The following is a 17,231-nucleotide window of genomic DNA, read 5'->3' on the forward strand; positions in this document are numbered from 1 at the left end:
TCTCCCAACGTCCACTACACACCTCCCAACGTCCACTACACACCTCCCAACGTCCACTACACACCTCCCAACGTCCACTACACACCTCCCAACAAACACTACACACCTCCCAACATACACAACACACCTCCCAAAATACTCTACACACCTCCCAACGTCCACTACACACCTCCCAACATCCACTACGCACCTCCCAACATCCACTACGCACCTCCCAACATCCACTACACACCTCCCAACAAACACTACACACCTCCCAACATCCACTACACACCTCCCAACAGACACTACACACCTCCCAACAGACACTACACACCTCCCAACAGACACTACACACCTCCCAACAGACACTACACACCTCCCAACAGACACTACACACCTCCCAACAGACACTACACACCTTCCAACATCAGCGGTGTAAAGGACTTAAAGTTGAAGTCGGAAGTTTACATACCACTCCACACATTTCTTGTTAACAAACTATAGTTTTGGCAAGTCGGTTAGGACATCTACTTTGTGCATGACACAAGTCATTTTTCCAACAATTGTTTACAGACAGATTATTTCACTTATAATTCACTGTATCACAATTCCAGTGGGTCAGAAGTTTACACACACTTAGTTGACTGTGCCTTTAAACAGCTTGTACATTTCCAGAAAATGATGTCATGGCTTTAGAAGCTCCTGATGGGCTAATTGACATCATTTGAGTCAATTGGAGGTGTACCTGTGGATGTATTTCAAGGCCTTCAAACTCAGTGCCTCTTTGCTTGACATCATGGGAAAATCAAAAGAAATCAGCCAAGACCTCAGAAAAAAAATTGTTGACCTCCACAAGTCTGGTTCATCTTTGGGAGCAATTTCCAAATGCCTGAAGGTATCACGTTCATCTGTACAAACAATAGTACGCAAGTATAAATGTCATGGGACCATGCAGCCGACATACCACTCAGGAAGGAGACGCGTTCTGTCTCCTAGAGATGAACGTACTTTGGTGTGAAAAGTGTAAATCAATCCCAGAACAACAGCAAAGGACCTTGTGAAGATGCTGGAGGAAACAGGTACAAAAGTATCTATATCCACAGTAAAACGAGTCCTATATCGACATAACCTGAAAGGCCGCTCAGCAAGGAAGAAGCCACTGCTCCAAAACCGCCATTAAAAAGCCAGACTACGGTTTGCAACTGCACATGGGGACAAATATCGTACTTTTTGGAGGAATGTCCTCTGGTCTGATGAAACAAAAATATAACTGTTTGGCCATAATGACCATTGTTATGTTTGGAGGAAAAAGGGGGATGCTTGCAAGCCGAAGAACACCATCCCATCCGTGAAGCACAGGGGTGGCAGCATCATGTTGTGGGGGTGCTTTGCTGCAGGAGGGACTGGTGCACTTCACAAAATAGATGGCATCATGAGGAAGTAAAATTATGTACAGTCGTGGCCAAAAGTTTTGAGAATGACACAAATATTAATTTTCACAAAGTTTGCTGCTTCAGTGTCTTTAGATATTTTTGTCAGATGTTACTATGGAATACTCATGTATAATTACAAGCATTTCATAAGTGTCAAAGGTTTTTATTGACAATTACATGAAGTTGATGCAAAGAGTCAATATTTGCAGTGTTGACCCTTCTTTTTCAAGACCTCTGCAATCCGCCCTGGCATGCTGTCAATTAACTTCTGGGCCACATCCTGACTGATGGCAGCCCATTCTTGCATAATCAATGCTTGGAGTTTGTCAGAATTTGTGGGGTTTTGTTTGTCAACCCACCTCTTGAGGATTGACCACAAGTTCTCAATGGGATTAAGGTCTGGGGAGTTTCCTGGCCATGGACTCAAAATATTGACGTTTTGTTCCCTGAGCCACTTAGTTATCACTTTTGCCTTATTGCAAGGTGCTCCATCATGCTGGAAAAGGCATTGTTCGTCACCAAACTGTTCCTGGATGGTTGGGAGAAGTTGCTCTCGGAGGATGTGTTGGTACCATTCTTTATTCATGGCTTTGTTCTTAGGCAAAATTGTAAGTGAGCCCACTCCCTTGGCTGAGGAGCAACCCCACACATGAATGGTCTCAGGATGCTTTACTGTTGGCATGACACAGGACTGATGGTAGTGCTCACCTTGTCTTCTCCAGACTAGCTTTTTTCCGGATGCCCCAAACAATCGGAAAGGGGATTCATCAGAGAAAATGTCTTTACCCCAGTCCTTAGCAGTCCAATCCCTATACCTTTTGCAGAATATCAGTCTGTCCCTGATGTTTTTCCTGGAGATAAGTGGCTTCTTTGCTTTCCTTCATGATAACAGGCCATCCTCCAAAAGTCTTTGCCTCACTGTGTGTGCAGATGCACTCACACCTGCCTGCTGCCATTCCTGAGCAAGCTCTGTACTGGTGGTGCCCCAATCCCGCAGCTGAATCAACTTTAGGAGACAGTCCTGGAGCTTGCTGGACTTTCTTGGGCGCCCTGAAGCCTTCTTCACAAGAATTGAACCGCTCTCCTTGAAGTTCTTGATGATCTGATAAATGGTTGATTTATGTGCAATCTTACTGGCAGCAATATCCTTGCCTGTGAAGCCCTTTTTGTGCAAAGCAATGATGACGGCACATGTTTCCTTGCAGGTAACCATGATTGACAGAGGAAGAACAATGATTCCAAGCACCACCCTGAAGCTTCCAGTCTGTTATTCAAACTCAATCAGCATGACAGAGTGATCTCCAGCCTTGTCCTCGTCAACACTCACACCTGTGTTAACGAGAGAATCACTGACATGATGTCAGCTGGTCCTTTTGTGGCAGGGCTGAAATGCAGTGGAAAGGTTTTTTGGGGATTCAGTTCATTTCCATGGCAAAGAGGGACTTTGTAATTAATTGCAATTTATCTGATTACTCTTCATAACATTCTGTCGTATATGCAAATTGCCATCATACAAACTGAGGCAGCAGACTTTGTGAAAATTAATATTTGTGTCATTCTCAAAACTTTTGGCCACGACTGTAGATATATTGACGCAACATCTCAAGACATCAGTCAGGAAGTTAAAGCTTGGTCGCAAATGGGTCTTCCAAATGGACAATGACCCCAAGCATACTTCCAAAGTTGTGGCAGAATGGCTTAAGGACAACAAAGTCAAGGTATTGGAGTGGCCATCACAAAGCCCTGACCTCAATCCTATAGAAAATTTGTGGGCAGAACTGAAAAGGCGTGTGCGAGCAAGGAGACCTACATACCTGACTCAATTACACCAGCTCTGTCAGGAGGAATGGGCCAACGTTCACCCAACTTATTGTGGGAAGCATGTGGAAGGCTACCCGAAATGTTTGACCCAAGTTTAAAATTTAAAGGCAATGCTACCAAATACTAATTGAGTGTATGTAAACTTCTGACCCACTGGGAATGTGATGAAAGAAATAAAAGCTGAAATAATAATTATCTTTACTATTATTCTGACATTTCACATTCTTAAAATAAAGTGGTGATCCTAACTGACCAAAGACAGGGCATTTTTACTAGGATTAAATGTCAGGAATTGTGAAAAACTGAGTTTAAATGTATTTGGCTAAGGTGTATGTAAACTTCCGACTTCAACTGTAAGTGAAAATACTTTAAAGTACTACTTAAGTAGTTTTGGGGGGTATCTGTACTTTACTTTAATATTTATATATTTGACAACTCTATTACAACTTTATTTCACAACATTCCTAAAGAAAATTATGTACTTTTTACTCCATACATTTTCCCTGACACCCAAAAGTACTTGTTACATTTTGAATGCTTAACAGGGCAGGAAATTGTTCCAATTCACTCAAGAGAACATCCCTGGTCATTCCTACTCAAATCAAATCAAAGTTTATTTGTCACGTGCGCCAAATACAACAGGTTTAGACCTGACAGTGAAATGCTTACTTACAGGCTCTAACCAATAGTGCAAAAAAAGGTATTAGGTGAACAATAGGTAAGTAAAGAAATAAAAACAACAGTAAAAAGACAGTGAAAAATAACAGTAGCGAGGCTATATACAGTAGCAAGGCTACATACAAACACCGGTTAGTCGGGCTGATTGAGGTAGTATGTACATGTAGATATGGCTAAAGTGACAATGCATATATGATGAACAGAGAGTAGCAGTAGCGTAAAAGAGTGGTTCTGATCTGGCAGACTCATTAATAACAAATGCTTGGTTTGTAAATTATGTCTTAAGTGTTGGAGTGTGCCCCTGGCTATCCGTAAATAAAAAAAGAAAATTGTGCTGTCTGGTTTGCTTAAAATAAGGAATTAGAATTTTTTTATACTTTTACTTTTGATACTTAAGTACATTTTAGCAATTCCATTTACTTTTGGTACATACGTATATTTAAAACCAAATACTTTCAGTATTTTACTGGGTGACTTTCACTTGAGTCATTTTCCAAAAATGTTTACCCCTTCTTGACACAATGCCCACTTAACCCGGAAGCCAGCCGCACCAATGTGTCGGAGGAAACACTGTACACCTGGCAACCGTGTCAGCGTGCACTGCGCCTGGCCCACAGGAGTTGCTAGTGCGTGATGGGACAAGGACATTCCTGCTGGCCAAACCCTCCCCTAACCCGGACGACGCTGGGCCAATTGTGCACCGCCCCATGGGTCTCCCAGTCATGGCCGGCTGCGACAGAGCTTGGACTCAAACCCAGAACCTCTAGTGGCATAGCTAGCACTGCAATGCAGTGCCTTAGACCACTGCGTCACTCAGGAGACCCTCTTGAGTCATTTTCTATTGAGGTATCTTTACTTTTACTCAAGCATGACAATTGAGTACTTTTTCCACCACTGCCCAACATACACTACACAAATCCTAACATACACTACACACACTATGCACAAGAGCTTTAAAAATACTGCTTTTTAAAGGACTAATGGAAATATTTGTACAACAGATGCATCAGGAAATAGTCAATGCATATTCTTTGCTATGTCTAATATGATTGGTTATATGGATGATACATGGTTGTTGTTAAAGGGGCAATTTGCAGTAGAAACAATAAAAAGTGACATCCCCACCACTGTTTTGGTTATTAACAAACATCTCCAATCCAAAATCAAATCTAGATTCGGCTTTCAATTTCGCAACAAAGCCTCCTTCACTCACGCCGCCAAACTTACCCTAGTAAAACTGACTATCCTACCGATCCTCGACTTCGGCGATGTCGTCTACAAAATAGCTTCCAATACTCTACTCAGCAAATTGGATGTAGTCTATCACAGTGCCATCCGTTTGTTACCAAAGCGCCTTATACCACCCACCACTGCGACCTGTATGCTCTAGTCGGCTGGCCCTCGCTACATATTCGTCGCCAGACCCACTGGCTCCAGGTCATCTATAAGTCTATGCTAGGTAAAGCCCCGCCTTATCTCAGCTCACTGGTCACGATAATAACACCCACCCGTAGCACGCGCTCCAGCAGGTATATCTCACTGGTCACCCCCAAAGCCAACACCTCCTTTGGCCGCCTTTCCTTCCAGTTCTCTGCTGCCAGTGACTGGAACGAATTGCAAAAATCGCTGAAGCTGGGGGCTTACATTTCCCTCACTAACTTTAAACATCAGCTATCTGAGCAGCTAACCAATCGCTGCAGCTGTACATAGTCCATCTGTAAATAGCCCACCCAATCTACCTACCTCATCCCCATATTGTTTTTATTTACTTTGCTGCTCTTTTGCACACCAGTATCACTACTTACACACCATCATCTGCTCATCATCATCTGCTCATCTATCACTCCAGTGTTAATCTGCCAAATTGTAATTACTTTGCTACTATGGCCTATTTATTGCCTTACCTCCTCATACCATTTGCACACACTGTATATAGACTTTCTTTTTTTCTATTGTGTTATTGACTGTACGCTTGTTTTTTCCATGTGTAACTCTGTGTTGTTGTTTCTGTCGCACTGCTTTGCTTTATCTTGGCCAGGTCGCAGTTGTAAATGAGAACTTGTTCTCAACTAGCTTACCTGGTTAAATAAAGGTGAAATGAAAAATAAATAAAAATGAAATTAAGGCTGGAGAAATGTAACCACTCTCAAATTCATAGACAGAGCTATGGATGCAAGGACTGATCATCCAAGAAATATAAATATTATAGTTTAACCATGTTTTGAGGGTTTACAGTGTTTGTTTACATTCAATTTGCTTACAAACATTGGAGTAAAGCAAGCTTTTATTTTGGGTTATGATGGAGTACGACAGTTGAACTAAGCTTATGAGGCACTTATAAGTTAAGATGAAATCGGTACATATCATTAATTTTACCTTTGAAATGTATGTAGCAACTGCAGATTGCCCCTTTAATAGTTGGACATGTACTTTTGTGGGTGACAGATATGCCTACATTATCAGTGAGCCAAAGGAGCAAGTCCACTATGAGCCATGGGGACCCAGAGCTGATCAAGTGGCTGAAACTCCAAGGAGCTGACGATGACTCCATGGATAGGGTAGGTCCTGAGGCAGCTAACCCCCAGCCACGTCTGTTTTAAATGGGCACATTATGTAAACAAACTCACACCCACGTAATTCTCTCCCACTATACTACAGTAAACAATGTGCATTGCTGTGAAGCTGTTAAAACAAATGGCTTGATTGATGTTTGACAGATTATTGCACAGAAGGCTATATGCACACTGTAGGTGTAAAGCCTTAATAACAGATCCACAGTTGAGCACCATCTATTGGCCATGAGCTTCATCTATTTCATGTACCAATGATTTGACCCATTTTGTAGATTCTGACCGAGGAGTACACGTTGGATGACCTTCTCCACCATGTGACGAGAGACGACCTGAAGAGTTTGAGATTAAGGTACATAACGTACAGTTTCCTCTCCAACACTGTCAAATAGCCAGCCATGTCAACGACCTGAATGAAACGCTAATATCGTACGTTGTGATAATAGTCTGTCTTTATCGTTCTCATGTTTTCCTCCTCAGAGGTGGGATCCTGTGTAAGCTATGGAAGGCCATCACAGACTACAGAGAGAAGCCTGCGTGAGGAGCCTTCGTGTGGCATTAGACACTGCTACAGTACAGGAACTTTACCACAACAACGTCAACAACTGAGTATTCTCCTCAACTCTTACCACTGCACTTTAATCTCAGTATTTATTAGACCAGGACTCCAGTGTAGTTGATCATGTGTGGAGTATTGCCATTATTGCGTGAGAGAGACCTATGGAGTATTGTGTGTGTTAGAGAGACCTTGTTGGGTTATGGAAATGTTTTTGGGGAATTATTCTTTTCAAACGGGGTTACTTTTTCATGTAAAAGTATACTGAACAAAAATATAAACGCAACGTGCAACCATTTCAAAGATTTTACTGAGTTATAGTTCGTATGAGGAAATCGGTCAATTGAAATAAATTCATTAGGCCCAAATCTATTGCGTTATTTCTGTGCATTCATATTGCCAATCGATAAAATGCAATTGTGTTTTTGTCTGTAGCTTATGCCTGCCCATACCATAATGCCACCGCCACCATGGGGCACTCTGTTCGCAATGTTGACATTAGCAAACTGCGCGCCCACACGACGCCATAGACGTGGTCTGCGGTTGTGAGGCCGGTTGGACGTACTGCAAAATTTTTTCAAACAACATTGGAGGTGGCTTATGGTAGATAAATTAACATTCAATTCTCTACCAACAACTCTGGTGGACATGGCTGCAGTCAGCATGCCAATTGCACGCACCCTCAAAACTTGAGACATCTGTGGCATTGTGTTGTGTGACAGAACTGCACATTTTAGAGAGGCCTTTTATTGTCCCCAGCACAAGGTGCACCTGTGTAATGATCATGCTGTTTAATCAGCTTCTTGATATGCCACAGCTGTCAGGTGGATGGATTATCTTGTCTTGTCAAATTTGTGCACACAATTTGAGAGAAATAAGCTTTTACTGCGTATTGAACATTTCTGGGATCTTTTATTTCAGCTCATGAAAACATTTGTTTATACTTTTGTTCAGTGTAAATAAGCACCACTGGTTTTATAATGTTCAACATTTATGACATGTTTTAAGCTGGTGCTCCAAGATTCACAGGGCAAACAGTGGAACATTACCTATAAATATCTGAGAATGTGTTTAATCTTTAAATGTTATTTGGTTGTAGAATTTTCTCCTTACTATCATTTGTTAACAACACATGAGACTGACCATTTTCTAAACCAAGCCTGAGAGATAAAATACAATGTTAACTGATGTGTTTGAGCTGCTGTACATTATGTTGATAAACAACATTGTTATTGTCAGTGGCTTCTTAACACTACTTTATTTAAATGTGTTTTTATGCATATTGCCTACTCTCAAGGCCATCACTGCATGCCTGCCCTTTTGTGCCTTTTTGTTTAACTGTCTGTGAAGGCTTTGAATCATCAAAACTCTTAACTTCATTTGTTCAAGTAATTATTTAACATTTATGTAATTTTAAGATTTTTTTGGTGTGATATTAGGGGAAATTATGTAAATACATTGCAAATATTATTGACAGTAAATTACTATTTTTAGTTAAACAATTTACAAAAACCTAGATGTCCTATCTAATGTGCAACACAAAGTTGAGTTGGGTAATTTATAGATATTATTGATACTGGCGATGGAACAAAATGATCTAACCTACGCATTATACTTCCACATGTCAGATTTTGTATGATATTTGATAGGAAAAAACAGATGACCCAATTGATATTTTACTCTATTGAAGATGTATTTGTGTTGTATATTTGGGGAATTATAGAGTTTTAGCCTGCCTTTCATTTGTATATTATATGATCTTTAAAGCAGCAATCAGCAGTTGAAAGGATAACAAAGTGGTCTCCCTGCCCCTGGCGTTTATAAGTTATATTCTTCAAGAATCAATAGGTACATATCATTCATTCACAAGTCCAAAAATGTATATAGTAACTGCAGATTCTTTAAATAAAATGTATATGTTTGATTGAAAATCAGAATCGAAAACAAGATCTCTTGTTTATTTAAAATATTTCTGTCAGAAATACACAAATGAAGTTTTGCTCAAATATGTCCGTTTTGTTTTCATATTCATGATAGATTGATTACATTATTTGTGCAATAACATATTGTTGTGTAACACAAAAAATCGTCTTAATCTTAACTGTGAAATAAAGTGTAAACTGAAATAATGTTTATTATGGACATTATATTCACACAACTGAACACAAATAATTTGCCATAGGCCTATGATTTCAAAATGCAGGTCTAGTGCCCTAATAAAATTCAGAAAATCTACAGTTCTTAATTAAGCTTGCAGACATACAGGGAGTTGCATAAAACAAAAACGGACAGGCGCGCTGCGGGAAACGGGCTATACTATCCGGTATACTTGGAACGTCCATACCCTAAACTCCAACCCTAACGTTATACCCTACGCTAACCATAAACCTTAATTAGCCATAACCATTGTACATTTCAACTTCATTGGGGTAGGGACGTCCCAATGATTCCGGATAGCACAGATCCTGAAGAGACTCAACATAAAACATCATCCGTGACGTCAATGATTTCAGTGCGCCTCCAATCACTGTGGCTGGATGGATGATGGGCGCTACCTCCAAGCAGTGCCTGGCCTTTAGCATCGCAAAAAGAAGCAAGCAAAAGTGTTCACCGGTGACTCGAGATTATTGGATATGAGACAATATTTGTATTTATATTTTGCGTTATAGGTTTCTGGTGTTGAAATAAAGAAGGGCCTCCTCATGCGTCAGAAAATAGCCGGGAAGGATGCCGTCTAACTGCGTAAACATAATGGCTTTGGCTCAGCATCGACTTATTGCGTGTATGCTGCTGTTCTGTATGGTGACTAGCATTCACACCCGGTCCTCTAAAATATCGGACTTGAAATCTAAGATATCAGGGGTGGAAGAGCTCTTAGGAGAATTCCGCAAGCAGCTCCAACAGGACCAGACGTATAGCAGGGAGGAAGATGAGGTGGTTGACGTCTGCCTGGGTGACTTCAACGCCGTAGAGGAACACATCATCCGAGCGAGGGCCTCCATAGAGCAGGGAGCCACCTTTCTCTCGGCTCCTGACCAGGTGTACAGTTGGAAAGACTGTCTCCATGCCTGCTGCGCAGACCCCCACTGCACGGTGGCGGTGGTCCAGGAGGACGTGAGACAGTCGGACAACGGCCTCAGCTGCTATTTGCTCAACTGCAGTTATAGAAATAAAAACGTCTGTTCGTTCGCAGTACAGGCCGGGTTCAGCACCTACAGCCGGGCTCACAACACAACAGGACACCTCACCTCTTCCAGTGGCAATGTAGATGGGAACAAAATCAGGAGACCCGAGGATAAACCTAGTGTTGAAGATGGCACGCCAGGTGAGGTTCTGCACCTGCTCTGATTTATATGGGATATAAGTTATAACATACAATATACATACATGCAAGTGTTTGTCTAAATCACAAAAGTATATAATGTGTTGCTATTGCTTATGATAAAGCAAGCATACATCGTAAATGGTTGATGGTAATTATGTTCCACAACCTCTAACACTTATCAGACTGGTGTTTATCTTGGGTTAATCATTTGCTATTTTCCCCCTTGCTTCTAAATTTAGATTTAATCAAAGTCAGTGAGTCCAGGTGCGTTAAACTAAATCCAATGACATGGTGAAATGTTTTGTTGATTTCATGTTGAGTACAGGTTAGCTGACGACTCAACCAAATGTAAATCAAATCTAGACGTTGAACTGAGATCTGTGCCCAGTGGTTTATCTCTGCTCTGGGTTGTTTCCAGACATGGACGAGCCGCCCCGCAGTGATGCCGGCCAGGATGTGGTCATCCAGCTGCCCACTGACTGGGCCGTAGTGGACGGCCGGGACAGTGTGGACGACCACGGAGTAACTCGTTACGAATGGGCCCTGGTGAAGGGCGACCAAGACATCAACATGAAGGTAACACTGAAACCGGTGTCATTCTTCCCCATTTTAAACTTCGTTTCTGCTTAGGTTCTTTCCTCTGTGAGTAATGTCGAGTGTCAAAACACTGTAAAATGGCATTTGCTTTAGCAGATCTGGGACTCACAGTTGTCTTGTTGCTATGATGTCATACACAGAATGAGGTATATACTGAAGTCAACATGGCGGTTTGCATGGTGCGGCCGGAGCCACATAATGCCCTGCTGCACGGACACAAATAAAAGGCTATTGTCACCCAACCTGCCGAAAGGACAAGAGCCCTATTGTAGGCTACCCTCTCTCTCCCTGTGACGCCACTGAGCGGTTGATGTGATATACCAGTAGTGGGTCTTTAGAAGAAACCCCTCTTGACTCTTTCAGTGAAGGTGGCTTTGTTCGTGGCGTAAGTCTTCAGTGGAGTTTTCTTCAGTGCTATTTTCTCTCTGAAATGTTATTTCCGCTCACATGCAGGTGACCCATCCAGGGTTACTGAAGATCAGTGGTCTGCAGGAGGGTGCCTATACCTTCCAGATGACTGTTACCGACACCGCGGGACAGAAGAGCACCGACAATGTCACTGTGACTGTGCTGGCTCCAGAACGCCAAGCTGAAGGTGAAAAACACTTAAAACCAGCCAGATGTGCCTCCTCATGTTCATCTATCATTCATTAGTGGATCTTGCCTAATTTCTCGCTATTCTGTGACTAACATTAATAGCAATATTGTGTTGTTGTGGTCAAATTTCTTTGTGCTTCTCTGTGGTGCTGTTCCTCATATAAGACATTTTCCACTCTAGACCAATGCATTACAGGCAATGACCTTTTCGCTGCAATTGAATCCCTGCTTCCAAGGGTTGAATCCATCGCATAATGAAACAGAGCCTGGGATTTAGTGCTCTAATCAATTAAGCAGTACTGCCCTAGTCAAATGTCTGGCTGCCAAATAGCCATTCAGGTGGTCAGGCATGTTAGTCTATTCACTGCATAGAGATGGATGAGATACAGTATGCCTTCAATCATCCTAGTCTAGCCCCCATCTAGAGTAATAAACAAAGGAAGAGGGTGGGGATTGTTTATGTACCTGGAATATGAAGGTCCTTTTCTAAACCTATAAGTGATGAATATTACAGCAACATAATGTACTACTATTATACATTTCTCCTGTCTAATCCCGAATTCCAACAAACATAAGATGAGTGACCTACTACACAGAACAGCAGTTTAGCACAGCGTCCATACTGTAGGAAAGCTGTCAAGTATACCTGGGGACTGTCATTGGGTGCCGTGGTGGTGGTGGTGGCCAATAGTAGCACTTCATCACCCATTTGTGAGTGTGTAGATATGGCACTGAACTACAGTGTCATTAGAGAGTAAAACAGAGGTGTTTGTGTCTCCTCTCCCCCAGTGTGTACAGGTAGATGCTCACGGTACCAGTTCATGTGTGACGACGGCTGCTGTATTGACATCACCTACGCCTGCGATGGGAAGCAGCAGTGTCCAGACCGCTCGGACGAGGATTTCTGCCAGAGCTGTAAGTCACTCAGTCTGTCCTCCTCACGCTGTCAGCCACGGGGAGGCAGTGGCTCCTGGTAATTGTTGACTTTCCTGTCAAAATAAAGGTTAAATAAATAAAATGTTGATCATATTGTAGTATAATAACAGAATAATAAAAATAATAACGATAACAACAAAGAGGGCTGTAGTTTTCCTGTGTGGACTTTATTGTACCAGGATGGAGTGTAGTTTTAGACTTTATTGTACCAGGATGGGGTGTAGTTTTAGACTTTATTGTACCAGGGTGGGGTGTAGTTTTAGACTTTATTGTACCAGGATGGAGTGTAGTTTTAGACTTTATTGTACCAGGATGGAGTGTAGTTTTAGAATTTATTGTACCAGGATGGAGTGTAGTTTTAGACATTATTGTACCAGGATGGAGTGTAGTTTTACACTTTATTGTACCAGGGTGGGGTGTAGTTTTAGACTTTATTGTACTAGGATGGAGTGTAGTTTTAGACTTTATTGTACCAGGATGGAGTGTAGTTTTAGACTTTATTGTACCAGGATGGAGTGTAATTTTAGACTTTATTGTACCAGGGTGGGGTGTAGTTTTAGACTTTATTGTACTAGGATGGAGTGTAGTTTGAGACTTTATTGTACCAGGGTGGGGTGTAGTTTTAGACTTTATTGTACCAGGATGGAGTGTAGTTTTAGACTTTATTGTACCAGGATGGGGTGTAGTATTAGACTTTATTGTACCAGGATGGGGTGTAGTTTTAGACTTTATTGTACCAGGATGGGGTGTAGTTTTAGACTTTATTGTACCAGGGTGGGGTGTAGTTTTAGACTTTATTGTACCAGGATGGGGTGTAGTTTTAGACTTTATTGTACCAGGATGGAGTGTAGTTTTAGACTTTATTGTACCAGGATGGAGTGTAGGTTTAGACTTTATTGTACCAGGTTGGAGTGTAGTTTTAGACTTTATTGTACCAGGGTGGGGTGTAGTTTTAGACTTTATTGTACCAGGATGGAGTGTAGTTTTAGATTTTATTGTACCAGGATGGAGCGTAGTTTTAGACTTTATTGTACCAGGATGGAGTGTAGTTTTAGACTTTATTGTACCAGGGTGGGGTGTAGTTTTATACTTTATTGTACCAGGGTGGGGTGTAGTTTTAGACTTTATTGTACTAGGATGGAGTGTAGTTTTAGACTTTATTGTACCAGGATGGAGTGTAGTTTTAGACTTTATTGTACCAGGATGGAGCGTAGTTTTAGACTTTATTGTACCAGGATGGAGCGTAGTTTTAGACTTTATTGTACCAGGATGGAGTGTAGTTTTAGACTTTATTGTACCAGGATGGAGCGTAGTTTTAGACTTTATTGTACTAGGATGGAGTGCAGTTTTATACTTGAGTGTACAAGGATGGAGTGTAGTTTTAGACTTGAGTCTACAAGGATGGAGTTGTATGCATGCAGTTCAGTCTGGAATATCAGAGCAAGGAGGGCTGCAGTAAATGAATGATTAGCAGGTGAATGTGTATTTGCACTGTGTCCGAGAGCCCAGAATAACCATGCCCTGTCATCTCTTTCCTCTCTACAGTTGATGGGAACAGGAAGTCGGTGACCCACCCTGCAGGTGCCAGCCCACACAGGCCTGTGGCCCAGCCAGAGGAGACTGAGGACCACTCCATGGCCCAGGGTGGGCCCAAGAAGACCATGGAGGAGGCCAGACCACCTCCACCACAAGCGCCACAAGACCCACAGACCCCACAGTCTCGTGAGAGGAGCAAAGCAGTGCCCCCAGTCCTGCCACAGCCAAGTCACAGTGAACAGGAGAGCCCTGTCAGTCAAGGTACTGTCATTGTGGAGCTATTACCTAGCTATGTTACTACCTAGCTATAAGCCAGTAGGCAATTTAATGCACATGAATCAAAACACCATATTAACAGCTTTGGACAAAAACCTGTAGACAAAAACCAACTATAGATTAAAGGTTTTGGTCAGCTGTGAAGTAATTCAATCCATTTGGTAGCTGCACATTTTTTCTGGTTGGCCAGAGTTTTGACTGTGCTAGCAGAGAGCGGAAGGCCTTTGTGTGTTAGCTAGTAAGCGCAGAGAGAGACAGATTGAACCCCTGAAGGCAGCCATTGAACCATAGAGCTGATCTGGAACTGTGGAGCGAGGCAGAATACAGCCCACAGGGGCACTCTGTGAGACGAGCAGCTCTGAGATTGGAGTGCAATCCTGGGACGGGAGTGAGCCTCACAGGGGCCATTTATCCCCATTGTCCCCCCTCAGCGTTGGAACAAAGCACTCCTCTGTCCCCTCAGGTGGGACAGAGGGAGAGAGAGATTTCGTCAGCTGCGACAGGGAGAAAGAGCAAAGAGAGGGCGGGAGCGATTTGGTCAGGTGTGACAGAGAGAAGGAACGAGAGATTTGGTCAGGTGGTCTCAGTCTTTGATAAGTTAACATTGGAAGTACCCCGCCTCATCCCTGAGTTAGGCTAGCCTGAGACAGATGATCCCTGAGTTATGCTAGCCTGAGACAGATGAGGCGGGGTACTTCCAATGTTAACCTATCAAAGACTCAGACCACCTGACCAAATCTCTCGTTCCTTCTCTCTGTCACACCTGACCAAATCGCTCCCGCCCTCTCTTTGCTCTGTTCTCTTTCTGTCCAACCTGACCAAATCTCTCTCGCTCTCTGCGTTCTCTGTCCCACCTGACCAAATCTCTCACTTTCTCTGTTCTTTGTCCCAGCAGAGCCATGTGCAGCTCCCCCTGCTGTGGGGCCATGCAAAGGCATCTTCCCACGCTGGTTCTATGACCCTGTAGCTGAAGAGTGCAAGCACTTCATCTACGGAGGCTGCAAGGGCAACCATAACAACTTCCTGCAGCAGACAGACTGTGTCAATGAATGTATAGAAAAAACAGGTAGGATTATTCTAGGAGGCTACACTTTCTTTGTTTTTTAGAATGAACTGGATTCTGATGTGCATTCTCATTACATATTGAATGAGGTGTACATAATGTAGGAATACAATTATGCAAATGAATAACGGAAACAAATAATTCAGGTACTGCTATCAAGCAAACGACCATGGCACCTCCCCCCACCGCCAAACACACAGCGTCAGGTAAATTCAAATGTTTTATGATTATTACTCCTGAACATGATCATTAATGAGCTGAATACAATCTCTCACCTGTTTCAGTCTTAACCAGTGTATTAACATTTACAGTAGAGACCCCTAAAGTGACCATGAAGTGGCCAGAGACCAAACTACTAGCAGAGAGTGACATGTTCCCAATATCCAAACCACACTCAGTAGTGGGAGGACACCCAGGGCCCGAGTCAGGTCTGTTCAACATCCTTACCAATATTTGGTTATAGATGAACAATTCAAGATAGTATATGACAGTGCCTGTGACAGTGCCTTTATCTCTCTCTTCTCCCCTGCAGGTGCGATCCTGCCATTGGTTCTGGGCCTGATCATCACGGCTCTGTTGCTGCTCATGATTGGCTGCCGTCTGCGGTTGGTCCGCCACAAGCTGAAGAAGGCCCGCCCCCTCACCACAGAGGAGTCTGATTATCTCATCAACGGCATGTACCTGTAGCAGCATAGCAGGCACGTGCACAGATAGGGCTCTACCTGTGCAGAGCACATGCGCCTTTGCCCTTCCAGTCGCTAAAGTGCCCTTTTGTAAACAAAACAAACGTTTCTGTTTTTGTTGTTGATATACATCGTTTTTGTTGCAGTTGTTCTGAACCCACTGCCCGCAAGTCGTCTTTAAATTCACATTAAATATGTGTCATTGAATTTGCCATTAAGATATGGCCATCTATTGCTTCTATGTAACTAAATAATCAAAGTCATAATTGCTCAATGAATCTGTGACCGCGGTGGCAGAATCTTGTTTTTTGGGTCCTTTTTTTAGTTTGAGCACCTGCCTCTCAAAAAGTCTGTGCATGGCACTTCTATTTATTTTGGATGCACCCTCTGCACTAAAAGCCCCTCAGGCAGAAACACCCAAACTGTCAGTCAACTTGTTAGCCAGGAGGATTCTTCATGATAACAGCCTATCAAACGTTCCATATCATGAGTGTACACCTGTAGGTGCACTTGATTTATCTAACTCGCCATGCTAGGTAGGCAGAGAACACTAAAATTGTCCCAAAGGTGCAAGCTCAACCCACCCAGCACTCTAGGGTCACGGTTGAGCTAAATCGAACCCACCTTTTAACAGGGAAGAAATGTTTGCCACTTTTGTATACTCTCTTGGTGTGAAAACTGATGCTTGTCTGCTCTTTCATTATTACTCTTTTACCCTCTTATTTTTTTATAGTACAATGTTTTCATTTCATGGATTATGGATGTATATTTTCATTGGAGATATAGTACTTTATCCCTTACGTAATACTTCTGCCACTGAGTGGCACTGTTGTGCCATGATGCTGTATATCTATTAGGCTTGGCCTAGAGTTTTATTTTGTACCAGACTCATTTGAAATATGGTGGTAGCAAACTATGTAACGTATTGTAAATTCCAAAACTACAATCATTACTGAAAATTATTATTTTGTTATAACAGCAAGTAATTCCAGAAACGCCCATATTAAGCCATAAAGCGTTCTAGGCTGTGATATTGCAATGTGGTAGGTTGCTTTTCTGTATCGTCTAGCTATGTAGTTTTAAAATTTTGATGTAGCTCATCTGTATGCATACAGTTTGTGTGAAATAGTAAAGTTAACTCTTGATCAATATGTCTTTTGTAACTCTGTGTTAAAGTG

At 42.3% G+C, this 17,231-nt stretch overlaps 2 protein-coding genes across 3 annotated transcripts in view; both read left to right on the plus strand.

Annotated features, from left to right (window-relative positions):
• The window catches only part of LOC115193987 (mitogen-activated protein kinase kinase kinase 5), a 59,268-nt gene extending 51,923 nt beyond the window's left edge, over positions 1-7,345 (plus strand). Inside the window, exons 28-30 of the mRNA XM_029753192.1 lie at positions 6,360-6,472; positions 6,760-6,836; positions 6,965-7,345. Of these exons, the coding sequence (XP_029609052.1) occupies positions 6,360-6,472; positions 6,760-6,836; positions 6,965-7,025 (251 nt within the window). The 3' untranslated portion in view covers positions 7,026-7,345. The remainder of the gene's footprint in view (positions 1-6,359; positions 6,473-6,759; positions 6,837-6,964) is intronic.
• A 543-nt stretch (positions 7,346-7,888) lies between these two features.
• Positions 7,889-17,204, plus strand: lrp11 (low density lipoprotein receptor-related protein 11). 2 transcript variants are annotated; one of them, XM_029753133.1, is made up of 9 exons: positions 7,889-10,365; positions 10,784-10,941; positions 11,416-11,557; positions 12,349-12,474; positions 14,041-14,292; positions 15,200-15,373; positions 15,517-15,576; positions 15,682-15,798; positions 15,903-17,204. In XM_029753133.1, exons 1-9 carry the CDS (start codon positions 9,768-9,770, stop codon positions 16,055-16,057), a joined length of 1,782 nt encoding a protein of 593 aa, XP_029608993.1. In that variant the 5' UTR covers positions 7,889-9,767; the 3' UTR covers positions 16,058-17,204. The 2 variants fall into 2 exon arrangements, with proteins under 2 accessions (XP_029608993.1, XP_029609002.1); XM_029753142.1 differs by having other exon boundaries at positions 7,890-10,365; positions 15,203-15,373.
• The last annotated feature ends 27 nt before the right edge of the window (positions 17,205-17,231 follow it).

Source organism: Salmo trutta, chromosome 1 (assembly GCF_901001165.1).
Source record: "Salmo trutta chromosome 1, fSalTru1.1, whole genome shotgun sequence".
NCBI lineage: Eukaryota > Metazoa > Chordata > Actinopteri > Salmoniformes > Salmonidae > Salmo > Salmo trutta.

Bases quoted from the DNA above. Each gene is read 5' to 3' on its own strand.
- lrp11 (XM_029753133.1), top strand. From the start codon at position 9,768: ATGCCGTCTAACTGCGTAAACATAATGGCTTTGGCTCAGCATCGACTT. The intron at 10,942-11,415 runs GTAACACTGAAA...GCTCACATGCAG, and splicing joins ACCAAGACATCAACATGAAG to GTGACCCATCCAGGGTTACT. The intron at 15,799-15,902 runs GTCTGTTCAACA...TCTCCCCTGCAG, and splicing joins ACACCCAGGGCCCGAGTCAG to GTGCGATCCTGCCATTGGTT.